At 40.0% G+C, this 12,915-nt stretch overlaps 1 protein-coding gene across 17 annotated transcripts in view; it reads right to left on the bottom strand.

Annotated features, from left to right (window-relative positions):
• Window positions 1–12,915, bottom strand: part of RYR2 (ryanodine receptor 2) — a 709,125-nt gene that overhangs the window by 534,916 nt on the left and 161,294 nt on the right. For all 17 annotated transcript variants that reach the window (XM_073338185.1, XM_073338183.1, XM_073338188.1 and 14 more), the window contains exon 2: window positions 53–172. In XM_073338185.1, coding sequence (XP_073194286.1) covers window positions 53–172 — 120 coding nt within the window. The remainder of the gene's footprint in view (window positions 1–52; window positions 173–12,915) is intronic.

Genomic DNA, 12,915 nt, shown 5'->3' with positions numbered 1-12,915 from the left:
CCCCTTGTTAATGACATTACAAACAGCGCTACATTCAGACAGCTTGCTATACCTTAGAATTTGAAGTGGATTCCAAAAAACAGAGCCTGTTGCCAAATCCTTCTGCCGCAAGGCACAGTTTCTGTTGCTCCTTGTGAACAGTTGCAGTGCATTGCAGAACCACTTCATCATCCTACAAAAAACAGACAAAAATTGAACATGGTTATGGTTTCGATCCTATAGGACTTTGGGAAGCATTTACAAAGGCATAGCTAAACATCAGAAGTAATCAGCCACAAACAGCAATAGAAGTAAATCCCAGGGTAGCTTTCATTCCCGGAAGGGAAAATTTGGATGATTCAGAGGGAATCACCACAATAATGCGCTAAGATGCATGTTGTTTTGTTTGTTTTGAATTATAATGAACATCTCATCTATTAATATTGATTTTTGTTTCAAGGATAGACACAACAATGATTGGGGCCCCTAATCCTACTATTACTGTAGTCAAAGGAAATGTTGCCCTTGACTTTCACAGATCCTAATTTAGACCCCAATCCTGCAAAGGAATCTGTTCCCAAAGTCTTTCAGATGGCTCCCTTTCCAGTTTTGGGGCCTTAGATGTCGCAGTAAAACATTGCTACAATGTGTTTATATTCTAACACCACATTTCTTTTTAAGAAATGCATCACAACAAAAATAATGTACTAATGTAATGTAATAAACACTAAACACTTTGCTGACTCTGACTTATGAAACAAATGAAACAATGGAAAAACAAACAGTTTTTCCAGAATAAATGTCATTCAGGTGACTATGAAAAGGTTGCACTTAACATCAGGTGCACAAAATATTACCTAACAAAAATGTAGGTTGATCAATGCAACCAGAAGCAGGTAGGAACCTGTAAGTATGAAACTCATTTTTATGGTCATCAGTGCAGTTCTTAATTAAACACACACACAAGCTGCTACATTTCTTCTATGTCCTATATGTAGACCAAGCATTTTCACGATAAATGATTGAGCTTCAAGTTGCTGGAGATAATGGGGTATGGTAAAGTTAAGTAGTGTTAATTCCCAGGAAATGCTATGCATCTCAACCACTTCTGTGAAATATTTTATTGACCCAAGAATCTCTTTACTTACATTCAATGGCTCTTTGTAGCTAGACATGTGCTGCTTACAAGATAATTTTAATTAACTATATAATATACCTGAATGTAACCATGTAATAACACCTGGGGAAGAGTCACTTAAATGTCTATTGAACTCACAAAGAGAGCAGAACTGGGGTGGGAAAAATGAAAATTCTTATCTACTCTGCTCACCATTTTTTACTCCTATGCAAAGGAAGGTTGTATATACTATGTGAACCAAGGGACTTTTCATCCTTAGCATCAGTCTGTGGATTCCAGGACCTGTTACTAATGCATTTTACATGACTGCTTGGCACTGAAAATTCAAGAATTTGCTGAAATATATTACTGCCCAAAAATAAATAAAGCCTCAGTACAGCAGTACATTAACTTCACACATAAAAGAGCTGGGCGATCAAGTATCTAGAAACTAGTACCTCTCCTCTGGGTGAACTCTTCTTATACCCTGTATCTATCCACATGGGCCTCTTGTACACCAACTTTCAGTACTTCAGAGCTGCTTTGTTCATTGAGAGGCAAAAAAAATCATTTCTAATAAAGCCTTAGTTTTAGAATATTAAAATAAAAACTTGAATGTTAATTTTTGTTGTTACCAGTCTGGAAACTTAAGTCCTCTCTTTCTCCAAAGAACACATTCATAGAACCTTTTCCTGTCCCCTTCCCCTAACCAATCCAAACCCCACTAGAACAGCAACCACCGTTACCAGTTGCCATTGGTTCACCCCACTGCCTGCAATGACCCTGCCAATAGGGTGTGCAAAGCAGAGTGGCAGCGTAGCCTTGTGGCTACACCAGAGACAGGGAAGTGAGGAAGTGCAAGTTCTCTTCCCAGCTCTGTCATTGATTCGTGATCTTTCTTTGTGCAAATAATTTAATCTCTCTGAATCTCTGTACCACTCTGTATAACGGAGCTAGCAATGACAATCCACCTTTGCATAGCGCTTGGAGATAGAGTATGAAAAAAGTATTGCATTTGCACGCCATCTATCATTATTATTTGCTTAAAGCAGCAATAACTAAAAGGGTTCTTTGGCTTCAGAAATGCAGTTCCCTGACACGCAGCACCACATTTCCAGACTACTGCTACTTCCACCTGGCCATGCCCCCATTACTGGTATACAGCCCAGAATACATGTTGGTGTGGAGGAGATGCTGATAGTTACAAGGTAGGAGAAAGCATACAGTGTAGCTGACACACCCCACCACACACTCCCTTAACCCATTTTATACAGATTTTCTCTGATTTTGCTATCTTGTGCAGTGGAACATACGGCCCGTTGCCCTTAAATTTGTAGCTCAAAAACAAAGTATGCTATCTTAAAAATAAGATAAAAATAAAATAAATAAATAAAAGTTTGAATAGCTCCTTCCAAATGTACTTCCTATGACTTAATAGGTTACCATGAGATTTTCACTGACTAGAATGTGAATCAGACATGTTTTGCAATGTACACATATGTATAAATTTGAAATACATGCTGTATAATCATGGAGTGGTTGAGCCTCTCATTTTAGTTAGCAGCTTGGGCTTGATGGAACTCACATATCCATATTGTCCAAAACATTTGATGTCTTTGTCAGAGTAAATCAGAGTCAGATTTAGTTAATTATAATGCTCATTTGAGTTAATTTTCATTCTTGTGCATGCCACTAGAAAAGCATCTAAACAGTAATACCCTGAATTCAATCTTCTGCTTTTGTTGGCTGTATGTTTAGAGGAGTCTGACATATTTGCACCATCACTGCACTGCAGAATTGGACTCAGAAAAAAAATCCCATTCTTTTTCTATAGACTTTAGAACTTTAAGTAGACCATTTTCTGAGTATCAGTGCATTTTTCACACCTATTTATAGATCAGGGTATGTTCTCCCATTAACATATTTCTATAACCATAGGTGTTAAAATATAGAATTTCCTTAATTGTAGTTGTTATAAAGTCACTACAAAAAGACCTTGTGACATTCAGAACAGCCTCAGGGCAAAAGGATTGGGCACCACCCTGATATCTAGCAATAAGTTTCAGCTTGCATGACCAGCCCAGTGTACCCCAACTCACTATTGTTATAACCTGTATCTAAAAGGTGTCATGTCATTGAAAAGCTCATAACTCACTGATTATTAATACAATTGTGTAATGTAGGTGCAAGCAATTAATGCAAAGTGACAGACGCCAGCACCTTGTACTTTTGTGGAAACTCCTGACAGATGGAAAGTCAGCCGTGGCTGGAAAGAGAAACTATCTTGAACAAAGCCTACATGTTGGTAAATTAAGTTTTAGACTTTTAGATGCAGGTTTTCACTTTTGTTTGCTTGTAACCCTTTCTAAGTTTATTCCTTTTACTTAGTATCACTTAACTTATGTCCTGTTGTTAATAGGTTTGTTTTATTTTACTATAAACAGACCCAGTTTTGTGTTTGAAACTGTTTACCCCAGTTGAGTTAAAAAGTGTGATGTGAATGTCTCTTTACAGGAGCAACAAATATTTCTCCGAAGTGGACACTTCAGGGCACACAGTTATGGAGAAATTTGGGACCGGGAGTGTGTTGGATTCATCTTATTGGCAATGGCATTGGAACAATTTGTGTAGTGGGGGTGCTAAGAGCCATTGAAGAAAACTAAACCCTGTATATGATGGAAACCACTTCAAGTCAAGCAGTGCGGCAGCACCCCCAGAACCCTTAGTTCCAGCACCCCTGCTTATTGGTTGTAACCAAGGCTGGTGGGAGCCAGAATGGGGCTGTGGGGATGTAGACAGGCTGCTGGGGCCAGAGCTGCTGAACCAGGGCTGTCTAAGCACATAGACACTCAGGGTGTGTCTACACAGCAAAGAAAAACTTACAGCTGGCCCATGCCGGTCAGTCAGCTCAGGCTCACAGGACTTGGACTGCGTGGCTTTTCATTGATGTGTAGGTTCTAAACTCAGACTGGAGTCCAGGCTCTAGGACCCTGCAGGGTGGGAAGGTCCCTGAACTCAGGCTCCAGCCCTAGTCCAGAAGGCTGCACAGTAATGAAACAGCCCCATCCCCACAAGCCAGTCAGCTGGCACAGGCAAGCCATGTGGTTTTTCTTTGCTGGATAAACATAGCCTCAGGGTATGACCTGCAAGCTTCTTGCTGATTGTGTGCATCCCAGGCTGGGAGCTACAGTAGCAAGGCATTGTAAGGCACCCAGGGTTGCCGGGCAAGTGGAGACACCTCCACACTGGATTGTGCCCCCCAAACCCTGACTGGACAATGAGACCTATTTCTAATTTCCTCTCAGCCCTCATGTAAAGAGGACTGAAGTATGCCTTATCCTAACTATTTAATGGGCACTTAATGTACTTTTCAAATATTCTTAAATCTTTAATTAGGAAGTTTCCCAAACTGGTTCCATTCCTTCTTTAACCTTCTGAGCACTTTTACACCCCATCCATTATGTTGGAGAGGTTTTCTGACATCACAATTTTAGCTGTCAGTCACCTGTCAGGTTCAAATTGATAAAAGCACTTTATGTCTCAGATGGGTATAATTGCATCCTTCTAAAAGTTAGGTAATCACATATTATTAGATATTCCTACTCCTAATCACTTCTCTCCTACCCTCCTGATTTTCTGCTTAAAGTCCTTTGGTACAGTCAACAGTAGTTGACAAAAACACCTTAAAAACATTTAAAGAATTCAATAATTCTAAATACCTCGTACACCCTCTAAGTTGTCCACAGTCATTTGAATGCCCCATGTCCTCTCTCCTCCTGGAGAGAATCTGTCCTAAAGTTCACAATACCCCCAGTGATGTTGGGAAGTATTGTTATCTCCATTTTACGCAAGGGAAATGATTTACACAGATTGAATCACCTACCCCAGGTCACACAGAATCTGTGGGATAATAGGAATTGTATCCAAATCTCTAGTATCCTTCATCACAGTCTTAACCACAAATCATTTTTCCTCCCAAGCTCACAAAGAATTTGTATCCTTGCTAAAGGTAATGCAGTACCCACCCACAAGTTCTCATTTTAGAGTCATGAGAAGGTTGCAGGCTAATCTACTTATCCACACTAGACCTCGAATGTCAGCCAGTACCTAAATAAATCATTAAATTATAATGTCTCTGCCAACGGAAAGATATCCTGCTTTGCATTACGGCAAACAACAACACAGTCCCAAAGAGGATGGAGAGGATGCTACAGCTGATTATCCAACAGTGTGACATTCCAATAACTTCTTGCATTGTTCTGGACTATAACTGGATTGCTCATTTTTGAGCGTGTTCCTTAAAATAACCTTCTTCAAGCTGTATTCTTCAAGCTGCATTTTTGAAAAATGGATAGATACTGTGTATCCCACAAAGTCACTCGTTTAAATATCCAACTCTGAAAAAGCCAGGACTACTATTGAGCCAATAGCAACAAGTAATCTAAATAATAAGATTTCAGTAGTGTCACTCTGTGTGTCACCCTGAAGTCTAACATGTCTGAGTCACTGAGAAGCAAGGGAAGCAGCTACAAGCATGGTTGAGAGCTCTCTATTCAGAATGTCACGGTGTTGAATCATCACTGAGTTTTGTGGTCTGTTGCCATCCAATTTTTAATTTCTCAGCCATTTTGACTAGGAATTACACCCATGCAATGTACAGCTTCAGTAAGACATAGCTATGTCATGCCAAGAGTCCTAGACCATTGTGATATCAACGGTGACTCTCACAATCACCACTCATACTCTACAGCTAATTTGCATGCAACACTTTCATTGACTGTAGAGGAAGACTGGAGAGACGGTGTCTATCTTTGCCCAACTGCCACAGTTCTTCAAAAACCAACCCCACACAACAATCAGCACAGACATCTACAAACACAGAGAGACCCTCTCCATAGCACACCCTCCTCACTCACCACCTGCATAAATCTCTCAGCACAACTCCAGACAACATAACCAACCAGCCCCAGCACACACAAATCAACACAGCCCACCTTCCTTCCCCACTTGCACAAAACACACAAAAACCCCAGACACAAAACACAACCAGCACACACAGTAATCCCTCACTGCAGCATACACCCTGCATTAACCACCTACATAACTCACCACGTCTCCCAGAACTACCCCATACCACAACTCAACACAAATCTCCCAGCATACCACACACATTTACTAAAAAAAAAAAAAAAAAAACCAGAGCAATAAAGCCATGGGTCATCACGAGTAGGATCTTAATATGCAATATAGCTGTTCATTATAAGCTACTTGATTACTTAATAAATTGTTTCTACTTGGTGGAACTATACCAGCAACTAAATGATTCAGCAGAGGAAAAGAACCCAGTATCCATACAATACTATTTAAAAAGAGTCCTAAAAAGAAAAAGTTTGCCAGTTCACAGCACAAGACATGGCAAACTACATGCCCAAAGAGACACACCAGAGGGCCAGGTTAAGAGAAGAAACTGTTTTCTGTGGGTAGCAAATATCCACAGACAACTAGCATAGGCCTATAATAGATCTTTATTTCTTCTGCAGCGCTCAGATAATCTCTGTTCTCCAACCTAGTCTCTCCTGATTACTTGAATGAGTGGCACACATTTCATGTAAAGGGTGGCTGATGGCACATTTTAAAGCGTTGGCATGCTATCTTTTATCATCAGATCATTTCTATTATTGATCATTTTTAAGTCACAGCTGAGCATGAATGATTTCTTTGAAATAATCATACTATTTTGGTTTTGCCCCTTTAAGGCCATGAAAAGTAACACTATGTGAGTAGTCAGACTTGCCCAGTCCTTGAGCTGTCCAGAGCGGAACTCTGGTAATTATTTTCAAACCCCTGGAGTTTTTATAGCATGTTGGGGGCACGGGGTGGCTCCAGGAAATACTCTAAGAATTTAAGCCCTGGACTTGACTAATCCTTAACCTCCTCAGTATATTACAACTATTTAAAGGATTACAGCTGGCTGACTGAATTCCCACAGATCATTGTTCAAATAGGCTTAGTCTACACACATACCCAACTTTATTTCTGCCCCTCTATTACCTTTCATAAATGCTCTATCAGCAGTGGGGGAGGGACCAGGACATTTGCATTCCGTGTATTTCTGACACACCGTTTGGTAATAGTTTTTGAACAATCCTGTCTCATTTTTAATTCTGCATTGAACTTTAAGCATTATACTTTTCAAAATGTTTATCAACCATGCCCTTTGCCTTTCTCATCATTCATGGACTGACATTCATTTCATAGTGGCTAGACTCTACAGAGCTTACCAAATACAGTGCCGATCATTTAGCATTGAAACAGTGTCAGTGATCCATCCAGATGTGTCTCAGATTTTAAAATAATATGCACTTGAATAGCACATTTCACCCATGGATCTCAAAGCATTTTCCATACATTAATTAAGCTTCACATCAACCTCCTGAGAAGGAAGGAATGTGGAGGAAGTGTTCACTACACAAGTAAAATGCAGTCTGCTCTTAAGTGAAATGCAGCTGTTTTTCCAAACCCCAAGTTGTGCAGCTGGGTTGACTTAATTTTTTTAGTTTAGGCCTGGCCTATGATTAATAAATTTCCTTGCTAAGCCAATGTTTCTTGTCCCAACTATTTTCTTTGGAATTTACTAGCTCTCTCTATTATTGCACCCTTCCTTTCTCTCTGTCAGTCTGTCTTTCTCCTTCCTGCATGCTATTTGCCCACCCACCTCAATTCTACTACTCATCTGTACAATCTTCTTTCCATCATTTTTGTCCTTCTCTGTGCTACGGCCTAATGGAGAGAGTTGATTAAAACATCACACAGTCTGTTTGCAAGTCTGCTTTAAAATAAGAATATCTTTAGTAGAATCTGAGTCTCACAAGCATCTAACCACTGAAAAACTTCAAACCCAGGACACTTGATTGGGCTCAAAGCAATAGTTATTGCCACACTTCCTCTTTTGCAGATTATTTTCAGTCTGAACCCTTTTAACTGAAAGAGAACAACTAACTATTGAATTGGTAGGGTGAGGAAGAGAGAGAAAAAAATGCATGTCATATACACTGCATATGACATTTCCTGAAAATCCTTTAAATTACATGCTTGTCAGATTAAAGTAGCTACATTTCAAATGTGAAAACCCAACATCATTAATACATATTTTCAGAGTGCCTAATGACTATTCCATTTGTTCATCAGAATAGTTCAGTTAAGATAAAAATGAAGGGTATCCAATTGTTTCTTCCTATACAAAGTTACCCTGGAAAAGATAGATAAGGGAAATAATGTTATACTGTAAAAAGAAAAGGAGTACTTGTGGCACCTTAGAGACTAACCAATTTATTTGAGCATGAGCTTTCGTGAGCTACAGCTCACTTCATCGGATGCATACCGTGGAAACTGCAGCAGACTTTATATATACACAGAGAATATGAAACAATACCTCCTCCCACCCTACTGTCCTGCTGGTAATAGCTTATCTAAAGTGATCATCAGGTTGGGCCATTTCCAGCACAAATCCAGGTTCTCACCCTCCACCCCCCCACACACAAATTCACTCTCCTGCTGGTGATAGCCCATCCAAAGTGACAACTCTTTACACAATGTGCATGATAATCAAGTTGGGCCATTTCCTGCACAAATCCAGGTTCTCTCACCCCCTCACCCCCCTTTTGGTTTTTGGGAGGGGGGTGAGGGGGTGAGAGAACCTGGATTTGTGCAGGAAATGGCCCAACTTGATTATCATGCACATTGTGTAAAGAGTTGTCACTTTGGATGGGCTATCACCAGCAGGAGAGTGAATTTGTGTGGGGGGGTGGAGGGTGAGAAAACCTGGATTTGTGCTGGAAATGGCCCAACCTGATGATCACTTTAGATAAGCTATTACCAGCAGGACAGTAGGGTGGGAGGAGGTATTGTTTCATATTCTCTGTGTATATATAAAGTCTGCTGCAGTTTCCACGGTATGCATCCCATGAAGTGAGCTGTAGCTCACGAAAGCTCATGCTCAAATAAATTGGTTAGTCTCTAAGGTGCCACAAGTACTCCTTTTCTTTTTGCAAATACAGACTAACACGGCTGTTACTCTGAAACAATGTTATACTGTATAAATTACAATCCCTCTGAGGATTTACTCTGCTTCTACAAAATGTAATATAAACTTTTCTTCCATATGTCCAACCCCTTCTGATTATTAGCTCCAAGTTTGTTGCTTTAACTATGCAAGAGAAACAAAATACTGTAGCTTCTACTACTACTAAGGTTTTTGCATGAAAAGTTGATGATAGACAATCTAGAAATTTGTTGCAAGTAAACAGTTATTTACAGGAAATATATATAGCAGTACATTGAATAAAATATCTGAAAAACTTGACTACTACTTTTCCAGATGCTTCAATATTTTACAGGATTTAACAGCCGCAAGGAGGATATAGTAAATAAACATGCAATATTACTTTAAAGATTTAAGAAGTGGTTTGATGTAATTATGACATGCTGATGTGGTATTCATGTTATCCAATACAAACCACATCAAAATGAAAAATCTGATGCAACTTTAACTATGGTCTTGCTCATGTTCCATCATGGTACTACTTTATTCTGAAAATACCATATAAAATACTTGGAGACTATTAAATCTGCAAAATTAAGCACCTAATGCCTGAAAATGTCAAAAGTTATGGCTGCACATGCTGATTTAGTTCTGCCCCTTCATATTTATGCATACAGGGCTTGATCCAGTTAGTACTGTAGTCAATGGAATCTTTCCATTGATTTCAATAGGCAGAGAATCACGCCCACAGTGCAACTTTTAATCACATACCATTATTTCTGCAGAACTGTGTATCATTCTGCAGCTAGACAGTGTGCAATGAATGACGAAGGAGTTCACACATTTGTTTTAAATTAAGGTATTACAACAGAAATCAAGACAACTGCACACTTGTTTTCTGCCTAACAAAATTTTAGAATAATTTATGCTTTACAAATATTGAGTTAGCCTAACACCACCCAGGGGAGGTAGGTATTATTCCATGAAAAGATTAAGTGACTTGCAAAGAAGGCAAAGGAAGTCTGTGGCAGAAGCAAGAGAAGAACCCAGATTTTCTGACTACTAGGCTTGTGCTTTAGCCACAAGCCCACCCTCCTCCCCTTTAGCAACACAAGACTGCGTATAATTAATACTAATAGTAAAATTCCATTTACACAGTAAATATTAGTGCCTGCACTATCCTGAGGGAAAACAATCCTAGAGATGTTGGAAATGTTAGAGCTAGAAAAAGAAGCTGTCACTGGCCTACTCAGGATATATACAGTGTTGATTCTTTAATAATTTGTCTTGTCCTGTACAAAGAGTCATTTTCATAGGCATTAGATAGTCTTCCTCAGAAATCATCCCGCAGGACAGGAAATCACCTGGAGTACAAATGAAATTGTGAAGACTACTGTTGGGGACACTGGGGCATGGCCACTAGGTAACTCGAGGGGATGGAAGACCACGAGTGTTGATGAAGCCCCCTCGCACTAGGCCCAGGTGTCCTTGGCCCCCCCTCCTGCCTGGAGGCACTGCAGCAGCTCTGCGTACTAGGCCCAAGTGTCCTTGGCCCCCCCGCCTGGAGGCACACACAGCAGTTCTGCTGAGAATCTGCAACAATATGTTGCAGAGTCAGACTGCCTGAAACTAAGCAAGGCCACACAGGGCAGATATGGAAGAACAATGCTGAATAAAGCAGCTTTATGTATAGTTTAACAAATGATACAGAGAACCAGGGAACTAGCTGGGAACTGGATTGGCTGGCTATATGGATACTTGGGGCAGCTTGCTATTGGATAAGTATGCTGGGAAAAGGGATGTATAAAAGCCTGTGTAACTTCCTGCTCTGTGTACAGGATTTGAGATTCAAATCTCCCTGTACCTATTTGAAGCTTCAAATAAACTTTTCTGCTTCTCCACCCCGTTGTGATTATTGGGTGTAGCACACCGGGTAACGAACCACTCAAGCTGTTGTTCAGCCTCTCGGCACTGGGTGCCGGCAACACTACCGTAGTAGATGGTGGTTTTGTTGCAGTAATCGATACAGCCTCTAGCAGCAGCATAAACCAGTTGGTTCCACTCCCTTTCCCAAATTGCTTTCTCTAATTTAGTCATCTTCTTACTTTATAAGTTTACAACTGTATCATGCTGATCCACAATACCAGATTTATTTGGCAGTAGAGAAATTGTATCTCAGGACATTTAGATTCGTAGTTACTGCATGGTATAAAACCTTTTTGTGCCAGAGCAAGGACACACTGGGCCTACCAAACAACAAGCCCTGAGTATAAGGTAGAAAACCTTTGTGCACCTCTTGAACAGAGCAACATTACATGGGCAGAGCAGAGAGTTTATCTAAGCATGGTATATTGACATAGCACAAAGTGCGAGTTCTAACTCATGTCAGCAGACAGATTCTAGAGCTGCCAGAGCAAAAAGAAGATAACCTTAGTAGGCTTCAGCACAGCACAGAACTGAGTAAAACTGAGCAAGTGGTTCAGCACATTTGGGTAACAAGAAGATTACTCTCTGTGATCAGCAGAGTGCTTTCTTCTGAATCACACTGAGTTCAGTGTCAGACCCTGCCAGACCAGATGCAAAACCTGCAGACTTCTCTCCACTGCTACAAATGATCAATGCTCCCCACAGACACACTTTCCAGATCCATGGGTCTGACATGCTCACCACAACAGGTGGTATACCTTATCAAATGCGCTCAATACGCCAACAACTATGTGGATGAAACCAATCACTATGCTCTTGAATGAACTCATACAAGGAAATGATTTTAAAAAAAAAAAACCCTAACACACCACATCAGTTGTGGGAGAACACTTTTCACAACTCAATCACTGTATCCGACCTATCAATACTCATCCTCAAAGAAAACCTGCACAGTGCTTTCAAAAAGATAAGCCTGGGAGCTTAAGTTCATAACTTTGCTAGACTCTAAAAATCATGGCTTGCATAGGCACACTGGATTTATGGCTTATTACAACAATCTATAACCCACTAATGCTGCCACCACAGCTGCGTCCCCCTGCCCTTTCTTTTCCCCAGAGGAATGTTAATGGGCCAGTTCACCTGAATTGTCCCTTGAAATATGGTTTAACTATTTACGCTAAACAATCTGTTCCACCTTGTATTTAGCTGTGACAATTAGAGTATGTTTCCCAGATCTGAAGAAAAGCTCTGTGTAAGCTCAAAAGCTTGTCTCTCTCACCAACAGAAGCTGGTCCAGTAAAAGATATTACCTAACCCACCTTGTATCACTGAGTTAAAACTGACAGCATTGCTCTTCAATCACCACTATAACCTTCAACTGTGGATTCTTACAAATCTACAATTCTCTAGTGACACTAATGGTGCATGGCAAACTGAAAACAGATTTCTGCATATGACTATAGTCATGTTACACAGTTTCCTCCAGAGACTATCATATTGAGTCAATATGAATCAATCTCAGATTTGGTTTCAGGATACAATGAGCTTGTGTGTGCAAGTTCTTGATGGATTCCTAATATAAATATTCTTGGAAATGATAAATGAGTCATCCCAAATGAAAATGTTATTACTTTTCCACTATCTTTGTGGCCCTCAAGCTTGAAAACGTCAAGTTCAGTTGTCAGTTTCTAATGACAATTATTATATCTGTCTACAATCATTGTTAACAATGGCAACCCTATTATCTAACTTTGTTGACAGATGTGGTGGAAGATATTTTCTATAAAACATATTTATCAATTTATACATGAAACCAGCTGCAGGATTGATTTCAGCTACTGAACAGCCCTTC

The sequence above is a fragment of the Lepidochelys kempii genome, chromosome 3 (assembly GCF_965140265.1).
Source record: "Lepidochelys kempii isolate rLepKem1 chromosome 3, rLepKem1.hap2, whole genome shotgun sequence".
In the NCBI taxonomy this organism is placed as follows: domain Eukaryota; kingdom Metazoa; phylum Chordata; order Testudines; family Cheloniidae; genus Lepidochelys; species Lepidochelys kempii.
This window is presented reverse-complemented; position numbering and strand designations above follow the sequence as displayed.